The sequence below is a fragment of the Lampetra planeri genome, chromosome 60 (assembly GCF_965212315.1).
Source record: "Lampetra planeri chromosome 60, kcLamPlan1.2.h2, whole genome shotgun sequence".
NCBI lineage: Eukaryota > Metazoa > Chordata > Hyperoartia > Petromyzontiformes > Petromyzontidae > Lampetra > Lampetra planeri.
In genome coordinates this window covers 399840-421627 of record NC_136166.1, presented here as the reverse complement: position 1 = coordinate 421627, position 21788 = coordinate 399840, and the positions used below count along the sequence as shown (strand labels likewise).

General features: G+C 56.7%; 2 protein-coding genes across 2 annotated transcripts; both read right to left on the bottom strand.

Annotated features, from left to right (window-relative positions):
- Positions 1-1813: 1813 nt before the first annotated feature.
- On the bottom strand, positions 1814-5740 carry LOC144736326 (NTF2-related export protein 2-like). Its single transcript, XM_078618989.1, has 4 exons — positions 5437-5740; positions 4695-4781; positions 3848-3992; positions 1814-2897 (listed from the first exon to the last, which is right to left on the bottom strand). Exons 1-4 carry the CDS (start codon positions 5446-5448, stop codon positions 2728-2730), a joined length of 414 nt encoding a protein of 137 aa, XP_078475115.1. The 5' UTR covers positions 5449-5740; the 3' UTR covers positions 1814-2727.
- Positions 5741-6591: 851 nt separating this feature from the next.
- On the bottom strand, positions 6592-19510 carry ALG8 (ALG8 alpha-1,3-glucosyltransferase). The gene is made up of 13 exons (XM_078618987.1): positions 19354-19510; positions 17677-17755; positions 15957-16150; positions 15138-15253; positions 14313-14380; positions 12787-12913; positions 12554-12657; positions 11499-11619; positions 10878-11017; positions 10367-10506; positions 9772-9869; positions 9303-9375; positions 6592-8396 (listed from the first exon to the last, which is right to left on the bottom strand). Exons 1-13 carry the CDS (start codon positions 19434-19436, stop codon positions 8147-8149), a joined length of 1593 nt encoding a protein of 530 aa, XP_078475113.1. The 5' UTR covers positions 19437-19510; the 3' UTR covers positions 6592-8146.
- Positions 19511-21788: the final 2278 nt, after the last annotated feature.

Genomic DNA, 21788 nt, shown 5'->3' with positions numbered 1-21788 from the left:
CCTGGAAATCCTGGCTAACCCGTGTCCGACCGCACGGCTGAACGACCACAGAGTGCAATGATGTCGGCTGAGTTTATGTACCTACGTTGAACTTCTTTCGCACCACCGCACGTGAGCCGACCGTGCTAATCGGAGGTGCGGCGAGGGAGGGGGAAGGATGACAAAGTTAAAGTGTCACCGTATGAGGCTTCGATCTCCCATCGTTTTTCGGTAAAAAATAAATGATAGCCGAGCTGGTGCGAGTGTGCGCAAACGAAGGAGGGAGCAGACGCCACGCACTGGACTCCAGCGATGCGAACGGTGCCTTAGTCTGGCTCCGCGAGCCTCTGAAATTCGCGGCAAACACGAAGGGCACCGGCGGTGTCGCAGGCAATGCAAAGTCCGACCCGGGTAACGGTTCGCGTGCCCGTCACGTCGACACTCCCCCTCCCCCCCCCCCCCCCACGATGGCGTCGCCACGTGGCATTGGGGGGCCACGTGAAGTCAATTACGTAAACGGTCCAAAAAAAAATTACTTTTTTTTAATTAGACGTTTTTAAACTTCGTGATGTGGGTTGTCAATGTTCCCAGGACGATCGCTCGAATGTCGAACTCGCAGCCCACGTGGCAGTAACCACCATGGTGGTTTGGAGCACGAAACCCCCCCCCCCCCCCAACACGGAGCGGAGCGCGTTCACAACACGGCAAGGTCCGCGGGCTACGCAACCCCCACCCAAAGCCACGCACATTCGCCCGTTTTGCCAGAACCAGACGACACATTCCGCCAGGAGATTGCCGACCAACGTAATCCCACGTGCAATACGCCACTTTAACCATTCCCCCCCCCCCCCGCGCGTTTGGTTTCGTCGCGACAGGGCGAGAGAGACGCGCAAACGGTCGCTCGCCGCACACCGCGTTTTGATTGTCTGTCCGCGTGGCAGCGCCCGCTGCTGGTGTTCGTCGATTAAAAGTTTGATTTTAAAAACTCTTTGAGTCGCCCCCTCCGCCGCTGCCAATGCGCTCAGCAGAAACGCGGGCAAATGACGTGGACAGCGCACACAGAGGAGCAGCGCGGTGGAGCGGAGCCCGCCGGGGTTGCACGGAGGCGTGAGGCTGCCGACGTCGCTGTGGGAGCAGATCAACGACTTTATAATCTCACATTCTTCGGGTGGTGAAGCCCAAACGAGCGCGTGAGGAGTTAGCGGAGAGTATCGCCGCAGCGTCTCCTTCGCGGTTGTGGATCGGGCGGACCAGGTAACGCCGGAGACAACATTGTGGTTGGTAAGATTTTTTTTTTTAAGAACTGTGACTGGGACACCCGGACGGCTTTGGCAACACATCGCCGCTAGGATGGATCGGGGTCGGGTGGGGTGATCAAGACTCACAAGTGGCAGCCGGAGGAGGGAACAACGCCCGAGAAGGATGTCCGCAGCGAATACGGAGCGTTGAAACGGGATTGCGTGCGCTCTGACCGTTGCATCGTAGGACCTCATCCAGCAGTGGACTGACCACGATGTTCATGCTGGTCCGTGCAAATCTGTGGGACCCATGAACCTGCTTGGGCTGCGAGGTGGCCAGGAGAGGGCAAGTGGCTTCCCGAGCCCATCTTTGAGGAGGTGCGAGTGTTGTCCCCCTCGTGTGCGGGGTGGGTTTCCTCCGGCTTCTCCAGTTTATTCCGGTTTCTTCCGGTTTTCTCAGGTTTCCTCCAGTTTCGTCCGGCTTCCTCCCACACAAAGCCGAATTGGTCATCAACATGGCGTTGACCAAACATCCCATTGTAGCAGCGCCCTGCGATGCGTTCTGCTGTAAGGAGAACTATTACGCTTACCGCTCGTTCGGGAAAACCCCGGTTTATTTTCATTTCAAGGTATTACAAAATTACAAAATATATTTTTTTCCGCTTCTACAACCACGGCAATGGCAAGCAGTGTTCGAAGCTAAAATGTTAAACGCTTGTACACAATTAACATTTGGAGGCAAAAATAAATACTTGCGGTGGCTTTAAAGCGATAAACACAAAAACCATTGTCGGCAAAGAACCACTGCCACTGAGATTTAAACAAATACAACGCCTGAATAAAATATGTAAGAAATACAGGAACATCAGCTGCAGCTGTTACCGTTGTTGCTACTGCATCTGTTGCCGCTCCTACTACCACAGATGATGCTAAGACTTGCTGCTGCTGTGATGATGATGATGCTGCCGTTGCTTTAGAATGCGTTAACATTTGACTCCTCTCAATGCTAAAACGTTTGTGCTCGGATCACGCAATATATTTCACCTCCAATGTTAGAATCAGAATCTTTCATTTATCCTGGAGGAAACCGATGAGCCATGAAGCTCTTTCACAGATGATGTCCAGTCGGGGCAGCGGGTCAAGCAGGTGACACCAGCACGCAAAACAGGAAACGGCAGCGGTGCAGCTCGGCCAATCGGTGAACTACTGCTGCTGCCCCCTGCTGCTGCTGCTGTTGTTGCTGCTGCATCTGCCGCTGCTGTTGTTGCTGCTGTTGTTGCTGCTGTTGTTGCTGCTGCTGCTGTTGTTGCTGCTGTTGTTACTGCTGCTCCTGCAGTTCTTGTTGCTACTGCTGCTACTGCTGCTGTTGCTGTTGCTGCTGCCTACTGCTATTGCTGCCTCTGCTGCTGTTGCCGTTCCTCTTGCTGACGCTTCTGCTGTTCCTGTTGCTGCTGCCCCAACCTCAAACTCGGTCCAAAGTCACGGGGGGGGGGGGTGGGGGGCGCGGCGTTCAGTCTTGGAAGCGGAAACAGTCGCTCGCCACCTTCCACACGGTGCCGGCGCCGGTCCCTTGCGCCGTGAGCAGGAAGTTCTGGCTGAAGTAGCGCTGCCGGTTGCCGTCGAACTTCACCGTGCCGCTCGTCACCACCAGCACCGTGGTGCGGCCCTGCGACGCGGCCTCTGTGGAGCGATCGTCGCGCGAGAGAGAAAGTGACACAACGCAGAGCAGCGTTAACGTACGCAGGGGGTCGCGGGTTTCATCTCGACCCCTGACACCTGTATATTTGGAGTTTGCGTCTCTCCGTGGTGAGATAACTACCTCGCCTGGTCTACAGGAGGTCGTGGGTTCAATCCCGACCCCTGACACCTGTATATTCGGAGTTTGCATCTCTCTCACCGTGGTGAGATGTTAACTACCTCGCCTGGTCTACAGGAGGTCGTCGGTGTGATCCCGACCCTGATGACGCCTGCTGTATATTTGGAGTTTGCGTCTCTCTCTCCCCGTGGTCACGTGTATTTTTCTCGGGGTCCCTCCGGTTTTCCCCCTCCACATAAATTTCCACGTGATAAGCCACTTCGCTGAGCTATCATTTGTGATAGCCAGGTCGCTCCTGAAAAAGAGCACTATAGCTTACCTGGTAAAATAACAAGAGTTTAATAGTTTCGTTTTAGTTTAACGTCGCCAGCGATTTTCATTCAAGTGTCGGCATTGGTCCATTTAACGACACCCAGTGGAGTTTGAGTTGTGTCTTAAGTCTGTATATTTCATGCGGTGATTCTCTAAAGTCTGGTCAATTAAATTTGTAACACATTTAGTCCACTTAGCAGTTGTTAATTGTCGATGTGCAGGGCGTGGAATTCACCCACCCCACCCTCCTTGATATTATCAAGTCAGCCAATCATAAACTCGGTTAACCCAACCAACCATTCACGCAATTCGACCCATTACCCACCCAACCACCCACCCACCCAACCACCCACTCAACCAACCACCCACCCAACCACCCACCCAACCACCCAACCACCCACGCAACCAACCACCCAACCAACCACCCACCCACCCAACCGTCCAGGTGCGACGTCTCAAATTCGGTGCGGCACAGCGCGCTGCTGCTGCTGTGTGGGCTCACCGGGAACTGGCTGGCAGTCGAGCACGGTCGGCTGGTGCTCGCTGGAGGGCAGCTGCTCAAAGAACTTTGCGAGCCCCTCCAGCCCCGTGACGGCCGTGCCGTTCCAGACGAGGGTGGCGGTCTCCAGGTAGAGCTTCGTGAGCACCTGCGGCACACAACGGCGGCACCCCACGCAGCGTCAACAAACGGCAACGTCCCATCGCTCGGACCCGACGTCTCTTCGAAGAAGAAATAACTAAACATTTTTGACGTAATATGCCAAGTTCGTTGAGCTATTATTTGAGGACAGGTCGCTTCTGAAAGAGAGCGAGACAGCTCAGTGGGACTACCTTGCCTGGAAAAATAAAGTTGTTTTAAGTGATGAGATCTGCTTCTGGTTGTTGATGACAATAAGCTAATAATGATGATACTAATGATGGCATGATGGTGATGGTGATCCGGCTTGAAACCTGACAGGGATTTGAACTGACGACGTTCTGACTGTGGTGCGGTGGGTGGTGTGGGGTGGTGGGTGGTGTGGGGTGGTGTGTGGTGAGGTGTGGTGTGGTGTGGTGAGGTGTGGTGAGGGGTGGTGTGGTGAGGTGAGGGGTGGTGTGGTGAGGTGAGTGGTGTGTGTGGTATGGTGTGAGGCGGTGGGTGGTGTGGCGAGTGGTGTGGTGAGTGGTGCGGTGTGATGTGGTTGGTGGTGGGTGGTGAGGTGAGTGGTGTGGTGAGATGGTGAGTGGTGTGGTGAGTGGTGCGGTGTGGTGGGTGGTGTGGTGAGTGGTGTCATGGGTGTTGGGTGGTGCGGTGTGGTGGGTGGTGAGATGGTGGTTGGTGAGGTGTGTGGTGAGTGGTGTGAACGCACGTGTCTCCGCTTGTCGATCGTCTCGTAGTAGATGCTCACAAACTCCTCGGCAGCGCGGCACGCCTGGTCGACAACCATCTTAAAGTCCTGCAGAACGACGGTGTCACCGCCACCAAAAAAAACAAAGACAAAGATCCCCCGTATAGCTTTAACAGACTGTAGGGGCAAGTGCTGTTAGCGAGCACCTATGAAGGCCGGAACGGTACACGAGGGAGTGGGTGGGTAGCACCACACCCGACCGCCTTTGTCTCCCTAGTGGCGATGTTTACACACCGCACCAGGTACTCATTTTAGGCTGAGTCGACCTAGGGGAGTCCCGGGACCGGTTCAGATAATCGTCACCGGTGTTGGCCATGAGCGGGAATCTAACTCGGGTAGCCGGGTTCGTAGCGCAGCGTAGCGCTAACCACTACACCACCGCTCCCCACCACCACCACACAATCGCGTCACCGTCGCCATCACCACCACCATCACCACCACCGCCACCATCACCGCCACCATCGCCGCCGCCGCCACCACTACCACCATCACCACCATCACCGCCACCATCGCCGCCGCCACCACTACCACCACCGCCACCATCACCACCACCACCACAATCGCGGGTCTAATTCGCGACAAAGTAGCGAAGCCTCGAGCCCACAGCACAGGCCTGGCGATGGTATAGGCCGCGCCTCTCTAACCCAACCGGGGGGTGAAACAGACAAAACGCTCCGCATCGTCGGGACTTCGAGCCACGTACCAGGGTGGCCATTGCCACGGCCGCGGGCAGGACGAGAGAGCTCGTGGAGAGCGACGAGTCGAGGAGTCGCCGAGTTTCTGAGTCGCCGAGTCGCGATCGTCAAGTTGACGGGAGTCGCGTTGCTAATGGGGCGCCAACGCTCTTGGGGTTCCGGGCGGAAACTTCCAACTGCGCGCGCGGGAGTCGGGAATGGGTTTTTTTGTTCCGCCCCCTTGGGTCTCGGTGATTGAGCCGGCAGAGTTCAAATGAATCGGGCGCAGACGGAGACAATCGGTGAGACCCAAGGGCGGAACAAAAAAAACCCCGACAGGGTCAAATCCGATGCTGGATGAAGGCAATCCCCAATCCGCCTGCATGTTGAACTTCTTTCGCACCGCACGTTGCCAACCGATGCCACTGATGTAACAGATACGTCCAACAAGTTGAGTTATTATAACGTAAGAATTTGAACAGTTCAAACAAAAACTGTTTTTGATTTAAGCACATGCAATCAGTTAAACTCACAATGTGATTGGGAGCCTTGATTATATAACCATACATTTGCCAATATTATTCCACGTTTTTAAGTTCTGTAATGTCATGTCCCACTCAGGCGGGGAAGGTTACTTGCCACTCAGGATATTTTAGCCAGGAACACCCATCGAGTCTAAAGACGCTTCGCAGGAGGTGTTGCTACATTGGGATGTTTGGTCAATTATAATTTTTTTAATGATGCTGATTTAACGAAGGGGTCGTGTTCAAGCTAATTGCATTGAAGCAGCTGACAACTCAGAGACCAGGGGATGGAAGTCTAATCCACGAGAGTGATCTGACCTGTCATTATGGGCCATAGCTTCTGCTGTCAAGCCCTAGGGGCATCCCCAGTGGCAGCTGTCCCTGGGCATGAGTTTGCGGCCAGCAGGGGACGATTGCCGCTGTGTGTGTGGACGGTAATCCCAGTTGAGTCGTTCACGGTGTAATGATTGTGGCGATGAAGATAGCGGTTGTTGTGATGAATGTGGCGATGAAGATCGGTTGCCCCATCATTGTTCTTTATTAATCCAGGAAATCCGCACCGAGTCTCGAGACACATTTTGTGATGTTTAACCAACTCCATTCGAATGTGGGAAGAAAGCGGAGTACCACCAATAGGAGCAAATGACGCACACACTCGTGGGGGATCACAATCAGATTAAATTTATTAACCCACTTGCTGTACTGCCACCTACTGGAATCGCGCAGCTCAGCGGGTTTTTAGTCTTTCACAGATGTCTCCGTGACCCACCAACCCTTGCATCACATGCTCGCGTGCGGTGATGATCGCTGCGGACGATGATTACTTCATTTTAAACCATCTTCACGCAAACTGTGGTCATCCTTGCAGCAGCAGCAGCGGCCTTTTGGCTCGGCCATCGAAGGCGGCGCTTTCAGATGCGCTTCTGCGGCCGTCTGGAACGCTCTTCCTGCCCATATTAGGAAGTTACATCATCGAGATTGAGAACACATTTATTTACCTCGGCTCTTTGCCGTGTGTAGTTTGTCGTCCTCCCCCCGTACCTCGGATTAGAACAGGTTGGCTACGTACGGTGCAAAAGAAGGTTAACAAACATATGTCACAACTCCATCAAGTGAAACAAAACCCGACTATAAAGTATAAAAAACCCTACAGAGCACCGAGTTCACACTTTAGGTCGCTCCCCCGTTACGTGCTGTCGTTGTAAACGTCGTTTAAAGACGCAAACTACGTACCAACAACAGCACCACTTCAAACGCAGTTTTAAAGTCAATAAAAAAAATTTGCATTTGCAATGCGCCTTGCTTCAGAGAATCACTCCAGCACGTCCAACAGTAGGCCGACAAAGCTGAAATAAGAACGTGGAATAGACGCAGCGGGCCCAACGCAGCGGGCCCAACGCAGCGGGCCCAACGCAGCGGGCCCAACGCAGCGGGCCCAACGCAGCGGGCCCAACGCAGCGGGCCCAACGCAGCGGGCCCAACGCAGCGGGCCCAACGCAGCGGGCCTGCGAGGCTAACGAGAAGAGCCGGAGTGGTGGACGGCGGAGTGCCGAGTGAAGCTTCACGACACGCACGACGGCGCCTGCAGGTCAGAGCGGATCTCCCGCCACTCGGATGAGGGTCGAGGCATCGGGGCTCCTCTCCCGTTTACTGCCACGCTGCACGGCCAGCGATGGAAATTCCACATTCGTATGGCAGGAGGGGGGGGGCAGGATCCACCCATAGGACAACTACCGTCGACTTCTGGACAAAAGCGATGCTCATTTTTTATTTTGACAATGAACTCGCGAGTTCACCCTCCCTTCGTGGCCCTTCTGCCCCCCCGCTCATTAGAGGTTCGCGATTCGACGGTGGCGACCACCCTGGTTCAATACTGCGCGTGGGTGCGCTCACGAATGAAGGTGAGGCCGCCGACTGCGTCGCAGCGGTCGTTCGAGATCCCCAATGCCCTCGTTTAGAACGGAGAAGGCTTCACGGCCCGAGTTTGTAAACCTGCTCGTACATTACCACTACTGGCAGCCTAATCCCCACTTGCAGGCCGGTGCTGCGTACGCCTTGTGCCGCACAGGGGCAGCTGCCGCTGGGGGGGGGGGGGGGGGGTGCTTCCCCAGGGGCAAGATCGCGGGGATGGCGGTCGAGGTCCGTAAAACGCAAATTCCTCCTCCTCCTCGTGGTCGTCGAAAGATGTCTGAACGACCGCGATGGCCGCCGGCCGTCACTGCGCCTTCCGCCGGTCGTCGTCTCGGCCGCGGGGGCGGCGGGCGGAGCCCAGCGAGCGCAGGAGGCGGAGCCAGGCGAGGGCGACGCCCACGGCGCAGTAGCAGGAAGTGGCGAGCAGCGGCAGGAAGGGCAGCGCGCTTTGCCACGGCGACAGCGGGAAGGCGACCTCCACGAGCAGCGCCAGCGCGGCCAGGCCGGCCAGGTAGCCCGCGGCGCACGGGCCCAGCAGGCGCTCCCTGGCGCCGCTGGGCAAGGGGCGGGGGAGACACCGGCGGCGGCACCGTCCGTGAGAATCGACGCGCGTTTGTGGCGATGGTCGCGCCTCACAGCTGCTGGCTTCGGGCGCCTTTCTGTCTGGAGTTTGTGTTCTCACCCCGCATGGCCGGCCGTCCGTCTCCCCTGGGTTCCCCGTTATGGGCTGCCCCCGCGTGACACGTAAATAAAATGTATGAAACCCCCTATCGTTACGCTCGCACCACGACCTAAACACAGACACCAATAGGTGTCTACATTTGGTGTTTGGAAGTCGTAACACCTCCTGTCTCGCTACCAGAGAGGTAACGCCTATTCGGATTCTTTCATAATTATGATACTGGCAAAAAAGGTCCCGTAAGTACAGCGAAACACCCGCCATTCGCCACCATGTGACGGTGACGTCACCACGGCGCCCGTGCCAGGCCAGGTGCACTTTGAAGCCAAGTGAAGTGTCTAAGGCTCGCCGACTGGAGGTCTCAGGACAGATCCAGGTGCCATTGGTTGGCCAACTGATAAGACTGGTAGATGCACCATCCGTGCCCCCTACTGTGCCTACTTGCTGCATATTAGCCGCTCGGCCCCTTCTTGTGAGCGTCGCTCCTCCGCCCTCCGTTGTTGCTGGAGGGCGACTGCCTCCAACTGCCCAGTAGCGTCCTTCACGAGCCTCCTCCACTGAGGCCGATCTTGACACCGCTGGTACCAGTCAACGGCAAGTCCACTCAGCTCCACATCCTCCTGTACCGCATCAGCTCCATCTCTTCTCTAGCCCGCGCCGCGCCCGTTTAGCCCCCTCTATGCGGCCAAACAGAAGCTGCTTGGGCACGCGGTGGCTGGGCATGCGGGCTACGTGACCCAGCACACATACGTACGTACATTCGAGAGACATCGGGACTCACCACACGAGCGACCTGAGGGTGGAGAAGCTAAAGATGGTGTACATCAGCATCAGGCCGATCTTGATGGGCAACTCTGTGGAGAGAGATAGGAAGTCAAAAGTGAAATCGTGCAAAACGCGTGGATCGTGAGACGCTAGGAGATGTTAACTACCTCGCCTGGTCTGCAGGAGGCCGTGGGTTCGATCCCGACCCTGACGAAGCCTGCTGCATATTTGGAGTTTGCGTGTCTCTCTCTCTCTCCCCGTGGTCGCGTGGATTTTTCTCCGGGTCCTCCGGTTTTTCCCTCCACATTTAGAATCAACGTCACGCGTTTAGAGTGTTTGGCTGCTATAGATTTCCATACGATGATACGGCAACTTCATAGGTGCTTGTCACTAACAGCACTTGCCCCGACAGTCTGTCCAGGCTACACGGAGGGGGGACCTTTGTCTTTGTGCGCGGTGCTGGAGGCGTCTCGGCCGCCGCTCACCAGGCAGGGTGAAGATGAGCGGGAACAGCGAGAGGTGGCCCGTCGTGGCCAAGATCAGGAACGTCTCCGCGTCCTCCCGGCTCTCCACCGCCAGGAGTCTGCGAGGAAACGGCGTCGTTAGCGGCGCCGCTCAGAGGACGCCGCCGGTCAGAGGTCGCCGCTCAGAGGTCGTCGCCGGTCAGAGGTCGCCAGTCAGAGGTCGTCAGTCAGAGGTCACGGGGCACGGCCTGCGCCCCGCCCGCCGAGCTGGGTCGTTTGCTGTCACGGGAACGTGGAACTTCCGGCACTTGCGCAGGAGTCTGAGCGCCGTTCGATGCTCGTTTTGTTCCGAGGCATCGGAGACGTGACGACGCATCGTCGTCGTCATCATCATCGTCGTCATCGTCGTCGTCGTCATCGTCGTCGTCATCATCATTGTCGTCATCGTCGTCGTCATCGTCGTCGTTGTCATCGTCGTTGTCATCGTCATCATCGACGATGAATATCGAGTGGCACCCGAGCGCGGCTTCTAACACTAAGCGGCGGCATGCACGTTCGGTGGTGGCGTTGGTGGCGTTGGTGGCGTTGCCGCCGGTGGCGATGGCGCGGCACGTACGTGAGCGGGAGGATGGCGATGAGGATGGCCTTCTCGTGGACGTGCCACCCGAAAAGGAACGCCGCCAGGGCGCAGAGCGTAGCGCAGCGCACAAAGTGGCGCGGGCCGCACGGGCGCGACCACAGGGCCCACAGCGCCGGCTGCATCGGCCCTCGCGCGTCACCCGTGGGAGGGGAGGGGGAGGGAGGGGGAGGGAGAGAGTGAGGAGGGGGGGTTGAGGGGGGAGGGGCATCAACTATCCAAAGGCTCGGAGGAAACCAACGTGCAACCCAATCGTCGTCATTGTCGTCGGCCATTGTCAATCCACTGCTAGCCTGAGCTCGCAGCCATCTTTATGGGCAGTAGGCGAGTGGGGGGGTAGGCGAGTGGGGGGTAGGCGAGAGGGTGTTAGGAGAGGCGGGGTGGGTGCAGGGTTGGGTTAGGCGAGGGGTGGTAGGTGAGGGGGATTAGTTGAGTGGGTAGGAGCTGAGTGGGTAGGAGGCGAGTGGGCGGTGTGGCTGGCCCGTCTCACCAGCGTGGCGAGCAGCGTGCAGGCGACGGTGGCGCCGGGCGGCACGGAGGGCAGCACGGCGTGCTCGGCCTCGCGCACCAGCCCTCCTGTCATGGCCGCCGTGGCCACGGAGCTTCCGTTCCAGAGCCCCGCACGGACGCCTGCAGCGGCGCAGAGGAGACGCATGGAGACGGCGCGGGGGGGGGGGCATGGGAGGGGGGGGCATGGGAGGCATGGGGGGCTGCTGCTGCTGCTCTCTCTGCTGCGTGCGCGGCCGTCTGCTGTCGGGTACAGCTGTCTGCGAGTGCTGTGAGCGAGTAGCACCTATGAAGGCCGGTACGGCACACGAGGGGGTGGGTGGCCAGCACCACGCCGCGCCAGGTACTAATTTGAGGCCAAGTCAACCTAGGGGGGGTCCAGGACCGGTTCAGATAATTGTCATTGGGGTTGGCCGCGAGCGGAAATCTAACTCGGGTCGCCAGGTTCGTAGCGCCCCGCGTTGACCGCTACACCACCGCCACCATGGCGTTCCGGGTCGTTCCGGCCCCATTTCCACCGCTGGCACCGTGCGAGTCTCCACAAACACGTCCCCGGTCGGGGGGTCACCGAGCGGAGGCCATCGCCGTGGCGGCAGCGGCTCACCGGCGATGGCGAGCGCCTTGTCGGCGGCGTTGTAGAGCGCCCACGCGTTGGGCGCCCAGTAGGCGTGGCAGAGGCCCCGCCGGAACGGGAAGAGGCGCGACAGCACCTGCGGCAGCTGGCCCTGCACGCACACGCCAGAGCGCCACCGTTCTAGCGCCAGCGCAAGCCTCTTACGGCCGGGCCGCGGTGGCCGCCCTACTTAGCCAGGCGATCCAGCACTGTGGAGCGAGGGTTGGTGGATCACGCACAGATGGTGACGACGACGACGAGCTGCCTTCAAACGAACCGTCAGCAACAATAACGGCGGCTCAGATTTGGCATCGCGAGTGTCATCGTCACCATCGTCGGTATCGCCACAATCGCCATCGTCGTCATCGTCGCTATGCGCGTGGCTGCCCGTGACCCAGCACTGAGCGGGAGAGGGTTGGCGGATCACACACAGATGGTGTGCGCAACTCCCTTCCCGTGGGCGTCGAGTAGGAGCCGTAGCCCGGCTCTGCCAGGAGAAGGCTCCGCCAGTCCCAGGGTGTGAACCCAGGGTGTGAACCCAGGGTGTGAACCCAGGGTGTGAACCCAGGGCGTGAACCCAGGGCTTGAACCCAGGGTGTGAACCCAGGGCGTGAACCCAGGGTGTGAACCCAGGGTGTGAACCCAGGGCTTGAACCCAGGGCTTGAACCCAGGGTGTGAACCCAGGGCGTGAACCCAGGGTGTGAACCCAGGGTGTGAACCCAGGGCTTGAACCCAGGGTGTGAACCCAGGGCGTGAACCCAGGGCTTGAACCCAGGGTGTGAACCCAGGGCGTGAACCCAGGGTGTGAACCCAGGGCGTGAACCCAGGGCTTGAACCCAGGGCTTGAACCCAGGGTGTGAACCCAGGGCGTGAACCCAGGGCGTGAACCCAGGGTGTGAACCCAGGGTGTGAACCCAGGGCTTGTACCCAGGGCGTGAACCCAGGGCGTGAACCCAGGGCGTGTCTCGTTACAAGCCCTCCCGTTGTAGACGCCCGTTGCGGGGATTGAACTGGGGCCTTTGAGACGCGGGCAGGGGCCGCTCACCATGGCGATGAACGGGCCGAAGGAGCAGGCGAACACGGACAGGACGATCGCGGCCAGCCCCAACAGGCGGGCCACGCTCAGACTTCTCCAGAGCACACCCCCGTCTAGACGCACGCACACACGCACGGGAGATGGTGACGCACGTGGAAGATGGACACGCACAGGAGATAGTAGACACGCATATGGAAGATGGAGACGCACACGGGGGACGGACACGCACACGGGGGCCTCACCGGGGCGACTGCGCGTGAAGCAGAACGTGCGCAGCATGTAGACGCCGTACGCCGGCGCCAGGTACAGGTAGATGTGCTTGAAGTTGAGCAGCAGAGAGAAGAGGAAGGCGGCCGTGTAGACCTTGCCCTGCGGGCGGAGAAACGCGACGCGTCGCCAGCCACTCGGAGATCGCGACAAAAGCTCCCGCTGCTCAAACTAAAAACTTCAGTTTTCATTGTTTACTTTAGTGAAGGCCCCGCTGAGCTGTACGGCTCTCGTTTCAGAAGCGACCTGGCCATCACGAGTGATAGCTCGACCAAGTGGCTTATCATCGCGTGGGAATTTACGGCGGCCAAGTGACTCTGAATGCAGCGTTGTTGCCTCTAAATGTGGAGGGGAAACACTGGAGGACCCGGAGACAAATCCACGCGACCACGGAGAGACACGCAAACTCCAAATTTACAGCAGCAGGCGTCAGAGTCGGGATTGAACCCACGACCTCCTGAGGACCAGGCGAGGTAGTGAACATCTCACCACGGGGAGAAAGAGACACGCAAACTCCAAATATACAGCAGCAGGCATCGTCAAAGTCGGGATCGAGCCCACGACCTCCTGTATACCAGGCGAGGTAGTGAACATCTCACCACGGGGAGAGAGAGACACGCAAACTCCAAATATACAGCAGCAGGCATCGTCAAAGTCGGGATCGAACCCACGACCTCCAGTATACCAGGCGAGGTAGTCAACATCTCCTAGCCACTGTGGAAACCCAAACAAGCATCGAGGCAATGAGGCTCACCTCCTGTTAACAGCCCTGCAGAGCCGGTGGTGGGAAACTCCACATTCCTATGGCAAGAATGTGGGCAGCCATTCGTGTGGACCTGTCCCGCAAATTGTTGCTCGTTTTATCTACCCCGGAGGGATGACGATGATGGGCTGATGAGTCAACACCCCCGCCCCCCCCAAGTGGGATTTGAACTCGTGAGCTTCCGACTGCGAGGAGCTCGCTCTGCCGCCGGGGCCACCCGGCCGCTGGGGCACGGTCCTCGAAGCGCGGTTCTTTGACGAGCAATTTATTGTTCTCATTACGACCACCACGATATAAAGAGATTCGTCACCAGCACCAACCGGTTGATCGGCTTGGCAGAGCTCGCAAAGTAACTTAGAGCAGCTGCCACACGTCTGGGAGGCCCCTCCCACCCTCCGAGGCCCCGCCCACTTTCACGTAGACACGCCCACTCCGCCGCCAGCCCCCCCCCGGCCACACGGCGAGTGGCACCTTTCCGACACCGTCGCCCTGCCCATGTTGCCACATTCCCAAAGCCTGACTGTGCAGCGATTGTTAACGACACAACCGCTATTTTTTTATTTAAAGCTTTCGTGACTGCAGGGATTCATATTCTTGGTTCTTTCGGTAAAGTGACTTTACCGAAAGAACCAAGAATATGAATATACAACCGCTATTGTTCATGATGTAACCGTGACGAAGATTTGGCCTCTGTGCAAGAAAACAACCAACCACAACAAACACGCTTACGGGCATCACCTGGTACAGGCGGGCAATGGACAACAGCATCAGGCCGGAGAGGAAACCGTTGTATTGAAAATGGATATCTGACAGGATGGGGTTTAGAAACAATGACTTTAGACAGAAGGGTAAACAGAAATGGATTTGGCATTGGCTTTATAACATCCTCTTTACGGCATGCAGGGTCATACTCTTTATTTTCACGTGGCAAATTATCTTATTTACTATGAATTATCAATAATATTTATTATCCAGAATTTTAATCAAATTGTGCTATTGGTGTCAATGCCATTAAAACAAAAATATCCAATCAGGAGCTCTCGTGAGAAACAGTGCTGTACCCCCCATGCCATAGGACGGGCTGCAGAAGCAGCCCTCACAGAGCTACTGCCGAGATCCCTCCAATTGACTCGTGGTCCACGTGGTGAGGGGCAGCACTTCCCCACGGCGCTCCCCCACCGAGAGGAGTGCTCGTTGCACCACGGCCAATCCCATATTTTTAATTCTCAGAGATGGAGTGTCGGCCCGTAGTGGCTCGTATAGGGGGGGGCGTGGCTCGTAGAGGGGCGTGGCTAGTAGAGAGGCGTGGCTAGTAGAGGGGCGTGGCTAGTAGAGGGGTGTGGCTCGTATAGGGGGTGTGACTCGTAGGAGGTGTGGCTCAGAGAGGCGTGGCTTGTAGGGGGTTTCCCACATTCAGGAGGCAGGATGTGGGGGGGGAAGGACGGCTGCCCCTTTTTTTTAAGTAATCAACCACAAGAAGAAGTCGATTATACATTTTCTTGCCGACTAATCGACTTTGTTCGACGAATCGCCTCAAGCGCCAAGGGGCGACGGCCAGGATACGGTCAACGAGCAGCAGCCCGACGTTGGTGACGATCAGAGCGGCGAGCACCAGGCCGGGGCTCAGCGTCAGCTCTCCCGGACGACCCTTGGCCTTGCCACGCACGCACCGGCTGCACCTGCACGCGGCAACGGTCAGGCACAAGGCGGGGGGAGTGGGGGAGGGGGGTAGTGATGCCATTGTCCACTGCCAAGTTGATTCAAGTCGTTGAGTGAAGTCAAGTTAGGGTCACGGTGTCTTGGTGGGAATGCCACATTCTTATGAAGGGACCAAACTAGGATGGACAAAGCCATGCTAATCATATTGACACCACCAAAGACTCGTCTATCAGTCTATTGTCTAGAGACCCCACCAGAGTCTTGTCTGTCAGTCTATTGTCTAGAGACCCCAGAGACTTGTGTATCAGTCTATTGTCTAGAGACCCCACCAGAGTCTCGTCTGTCAGTCTATTGTCTAGAAACCCAATCAGAGACCGGTCTGTCAGTCTATTGTCTAGAGACCCAATCAGAGACCAGTCTGTCAGTCTATTGTCTAGAGACACAATCAGAGACTGGTCTCTCAGTCTATTGTCTAGAGACCCAATCAGAGACCGGTCTGTCAGTCTATTGTCTAGAGACCCAATCAGAGACTGGTCTCTCAGTCTATTGTCTAGAGACCCCCACCAGAGTCTCGTCCATCAGTCTATTGTCTAGAGACCCAATCAGTCTCGTCTGTCAGTCTATTGTCTAGAGACCCAATCAGAGTCTCGTCTCTCAGTCTATTGTCTAGAGACCCCAGCAGGCTCTCTCCACCACACTTGCGCGGGTGACGCCGCCACTCACTCCCACGCGGCGTAGATGAGCAGCGCGTCGGTGGCCGTGACGGACAGGCGCTGGAAGAGCACGGTGGCCGGGCTCGCGTAGCCCACGTTGCCCACCGCCAGCATGGCCGGGTCGAACCAGCGGGCCGCGTGCGACAGCGCCAGCTCCAGCCACGCGAAGAGCGGCGGGTAGTCCAGCGTCCACTCCGACGTGTCCTGCCCGGCAAAGCGGCAGCGCATCCGGGTCAAGAGACGCGAGCGCCTTCTCGTCGTCCGTCCGTTCGTTCGTCACGCATAGTCCAGCAAGGGACTGTCGCGCCAACAGTGCAACGCGCCCTCTCCCGACGGCGTTTGAGTAAACTGATCTGGGCCGCCGTAGAGCGGCGTCTCGGGTGATCTGTGTGATCCACGGATCGTGGCGGGGAGGCAGGGGGGCGACGCCATTCCTTTTGAAGGTCGGAGTCGTCGCTTCGAATGACGGCCGCGAACCCAAGTGCGCAATTCGCTGCAGGAGTTCGCGCGTCGAGAAGGGGGTGGAAGGGGGTGGGGGGGGCGACGCGGTACACAAAGTGACGCTGCGGGCCGTCCCCCTCGAACTGAAGCTCTCGGTCGCAGACGCCAACGGTGACGTCCCTGACGAAGTCGAACCATCGGGTTGTCAAGAAGGGCCGTCGTTGGCATCGCGCGTGGAAGGACTGGCAAGCCGATCCACATCAGCTCGAAGCAATGTCCAGGCCTCGGCACCGTACCAACAACAACGCTGACAAAGCCTTCTCATCACGTGCGGTGTTCGCTCATCAAACTCGGGCCGCGAGTTCGCAGTGAAGCGCGTTAACCACTGTGCCACCGCTCCTCAGCTAAATAAACAAAGCATGGCGATTGTGCCCGGGCGTAATAATGCCCCATCGAGTCCTCTGCGTATGTGGCTGCTGCTATTGTTAGTTTAGAGCAGTGTTCTTCACTGCCAGGCCCCGAGAGCCACTGGTTGCCCCTGGTGGCCTATAGTGCAGCCCCCGACAATACAAAAGAGTGAAAACACCACCACCCCATCATCTCCATCGTCGTGCTGCTGTCAAACCCACAATGGTTTCCAACGTGTGGCGGCCCTCGCAACCGACGATGTCTTATCGGCGCAAAGTGGCCGCGCCTCTGAAGATGAATGACGAACGCTGGGCCAGAGCTACTTGTATGATTTTACATCGGCGGAGCTTTGACGAGCCAGATGGTTGCGTGTGAGAGTCGCCGAGCGATGCGTCGCCACTTATCTTAACGTAATTTACACAGCGCCTTAGCCAAGGCGCTTTACAGAGAATGAAGAACGGTACAATAACGACGACGCGTGTGTGAATGTAATGGTGGAGATGCGGTGAATGAAATGGACGAGAGGGAAGCAACGGGGGCGAAACTGTGATGCGTGAATCTGGTGAAAGAGAAATTGATGACAGTAGGTGATGATGGTGATTGGGGTGAATGAGTGATAGCCCTCTAATGCTAATTATTCTGACAGTATATGATGATGAATGGAATGAATGAATGGGGTGAATGATATAATGAAAATATGAAGAGGGAACAGGAACGGTGGTGGCGGTTACGAGATGGAGATTAAGGGGGGTCGTGGGGTGATCTCGGGGTACCAATAAGTGAGTTGTAAGGAGCGAAGGTGACCGATCACCACCAACTGGGTGAGCGAGCGAGCGAGCGAGCGAAACGCCGCACGCGTTAAACACAAGCGGCGGACTCACCTCGTAGTACCATTTGGAGATGGGCAGACTGTGCGTGATTGCCAGCCAATTGCGGTGCACCTCAAAATCCGTGGAACGACTTCGCACACGCGAGACAGAGAGAACGCACGCGGGCAACACAGCACACAACACAAAGGCAAAAATTCCCCGTGTAGCCTTAACAAGCTGTTGGGGCAAGTGCTGTTAGCGAGTAGCAGCACCTAAAATGGCCGGAATGGCACACGAGGGGGTGGGTGGCCAGCACCACGCCCGGCCGCCTTTGTCTCCCTAGTGGCGATGTTTACACACCGCACCAGGTACTCGTTTGAGGCTGAGTCGACCTAGGGGAGGCCCAGGATCGGTTCAGATAAATCGTCACCGGTGTTGGCCGTGAGCGGGAATCCAACTCGGGTCGCCGGGTTCGTAGCGCAGTGCTCTAACCGCTGCATCACCGCTTCCCACCAGGCCAGACACGCTTCGCCAGCATGTTCAATCCACTGCTGGATGGGACGCAATCCCTGCCGGGTGCGGTGACTTTATCGACGGTTGGTGGATCACGTAGAGATCGGTGCGACTCCCAAACTACTTTCACACCACGCTGATCGGCGCGGTTTGGCGAAGGCGTGGGAGCATGCAAGTACAATACAATACAGGAGTACACAAACGAATGCCCACAGAACGTGCAAATTCGTCACCAGTACAGCACACCGGTGTGATGGAGAGCCAAGCCACAACATTTACATTAATTTACAAATGAATGTGGCTTCGCTGCACTGCCCTCTGCTGCCCACTACACTGCTAGGCAGCCCTGCAACTTATGACACCTGCCCACGTGTGCCACACATTACAGAGGAAAGTTTAAACAGATGCCGAAATGTGCAGTGGACACCTACGGCCTTCTGCCCATGGATCGGGATGATGATGACGTATGGTCCCAGTAACATTGCAGTAACTGTGCGAGTCTGTGGGTCTCTGTGCGAGTCTATGGGTCTCTGTATGAATCTGTGGATCTCTGTGCGAGTTTGTATGAATGTATGGGTCTGTGCGAGTCTATGAATGTATGGGTCTCCGTATGAATCTATTGGTGTCTGTGCGAGTATGTACGGATCTATGGGTCTCTGTATGAATCTATGGGTGTCTGCGCGAGTCTGTACGGATCTATGGGTCTCTATGAATCTTTGGGTGTGTGCGAGTCTGTATGGATATATGGGTCTCTATTAATCTATGGGTGTCTGTGCGAGTCTGTATGAATCTATGGGTCTCTATGAATCTATGGGTGTCTGTGCGAGTCTGTATGGATCTATGGGTGTCTGTGCGAGTCTGTACTGATCTATGGGTCTCTATGAATCTATGGGTGTCTGTGCGAGTCTGTACGGATCTATGGGTCTCTATGAATCTTTGGGTCTCTACGAGTCTGTACGGATCTATGGGTCTCTATGAATCTATGGGTGTCTGTGCGAGTCTGTATGGATCTATGGGTGTCTGTGCGAGTCTGTACTGATCTATGGGTCTCTATGAATCTATGGGTGTCTGTGCGAGTCTGTACTGATCTATGGGTCTCTGTGCAACGTGGCAATGTTTACTGCAGATTGTGACCACACAGATCCAAGCACGTTGCTCCCAGGCTACCCCCACCACCCGCTCCCCCTCGGGCTTAGCCTGCGGCGACGAGGCGAGGCGGCTGCGAGCGTGACCCACTAGGCAGGGACGAGGAGGCACTTGAAGAGAGTCACTCCGGCCACGGTCAAGATGAAAGCGCACGTGTCGCTGGGCGCCGCCATCTTGGGTAAGGGCGGGGTGGGGAGGAAGTCACTCACTTCCGGGCGCGGCGGGGGGTGTGGTCACGTGGTCGGGACCCGCGCGCGCGCGCTCGTAATCGGAGTTTTAGCAATCGTCGAGCGCAGGCGGTGCACGGTTAAATAAAACTCGTAGCGATTAATAACTTGTAGCGATTAATAACCTGTAGCGATTAATCGCCTATAGCGATTAATAACCTGTAGCGATTAATAACCTGTAGCGATTCATAAATTGTAGCGATTCATCTACTTATAGCGATTAATAACTGCTAGCGATTAATAAATTGTAGCGATTAATAACTTCTATCGATTAATAACCTGTAGCGATTAATAACCTGTAGCGATTAATTATATCCATTCAATATAGGGACACGGTACCTTATACTGGTAGGAACCTCCTGGTTACACCAGCCCACAGGGGATTATTGTGTCCGTCGTGCAGGGACGGGCTGGGTGGGGAGGGAGGGGTTGGTTGGGGAGGGTGGGGTGGGGCTGGGTGGGGAGGGGAGGGTGGGGAGGGGCTGGGTGGGGAGGGAGGGGCTGGATGGGGAGGGGAGGGTGGGGCTGGGTGGGGTGGGGCTGGGTGAGGAGGGGAGGGGCTGGTCCCCCGTGGTGTCCTTATAAAACTCAACGTTTAACCTACTCACGCCGGCTTGTGCCCGCCCTCACAGTCGGGCATATTTGCGGAATACACCACGCCGCCGTTGACCCTGGCCATTGACCGAGCAACCCGACGTTCCTACCAGCTCCCTCCGCAGGAGGAATGTGTTTCTTGTATTCGCGTGCATGCGAATTGATAGCGGTGTAACGAGAGCGCCATCGCCTGGATTATCAGGGGGGCGTACCTTACAGCCCAGGCTTATCGACAGTAGGGTTTACATCTCGGGGGAAGGTGAGAGGCGGGTCCACCAGGGAAGCCTCTGGAACATTCGGGGAGGTTCCAGGAAGGGCGTGGCCAGAGGCGGGGCTTAGCCCCAGGAGGGGGATATAAGCGGGACCCCCGAGCAACGCGGGGCGTCGGTATCCGGAGTCTGAAGAGGAGCCAGCGGTGTGTGTGTCGGAGAGCGGTGAGCGGCACGCGGCGCGGGGCAGCGTAGCCGCCCCTAACTAGGTAGGAGACGGAGACAGTGGCTGTACCAAGCTTTATTTAAAATAAACCTACAGGTTACTGACCGTGTCGGAGGCCACTCATTACAGCGGTACGGATATGTTTTAATGTTGTGTTGCGGAAAAAAGACGAACGTGTGTTTAATGAAAGAGAATCGATGGATTATCATACCAGCACGATTCATACTCAGGATAGTGAGCGAGGAACCGATTCCAATTTGTAAGTCTGTGGGTCTGTTTGTGAATCTATGGGTCTCTGTGCAAGTCCGTAGGTCTCTATGTGAATCTATGGGTATCCGTGTGAGTCTATGGGTCTCTGTGCGAGTCTGTAGGTCTCTACGGGAATCTATGGGTCTCAGTGTGAGTCTATGGGGGGGGGGGGGGGGTCTCTCTTCTGTTAGGTTAAATTCACCCAAAAACCCTACGCAAATATAACAACACACCCATCCCCAAAGACGCGTGTCTTTTTTGTCGAGAGAGCGTGACTGGTGGCTACGGGAATGATCGAGAAGGGGGGCGTGGCCTCGTGTAGGTATAAAAGGGGGAGATGCGTGGGAGACTCGGGGCTGTTGCAGTGGAGTCTCCGCCTGATGTCGAGTGAAGTGTCTTCAATAAAGTGCCAGCTCAAGAGAAGTGTGTCAAGCCGTCATTACACAAGTGCCGGAGGAGGCTTTCGCGACCACCATAATCCGTAAAGGTGTTTGCGGGTTAGATCGCGGAAATATAAATGTTGTCGTTAACCCGGCAGTACCCGGCACGGACAATTCGTAACTTCGTAAATGTTGTGGGTTTACTCTCCAGCACACTGGTGTGTGCTGAAGAGTAACTAAATGCCACGTTTTGTTTACGAGACAAAGCTTAATAGACGGCTGTGTAGGGTTGGTGGTGGGTGAACGGACTCATCGATATGCACGCGACCTAACCCAGGTGATGGAGGTTACCGGGTCTGAACACGGATGCCAGCTAGGTCCACATTCCCATCTCATTCGTTATCAATTATCACCTGCCATGACCCTATCCACTGCTGGATGAAGAATGTGGCCAACTCTCCAGGGGCCCTCAATGATGGATGCACCAATCCTCGTGGTGGGTGTCTGGGTGGCCTCGATGTCAGAGACGGTGCGCATGGCACCACTGAGAGCCTCGGTTCGAATCCGGGTTCCAGCCAATGCCTGCGATTAAACTCGTGTGTTAGAGAGCTGATGGCTTATATAGAAAATCCATAGACTT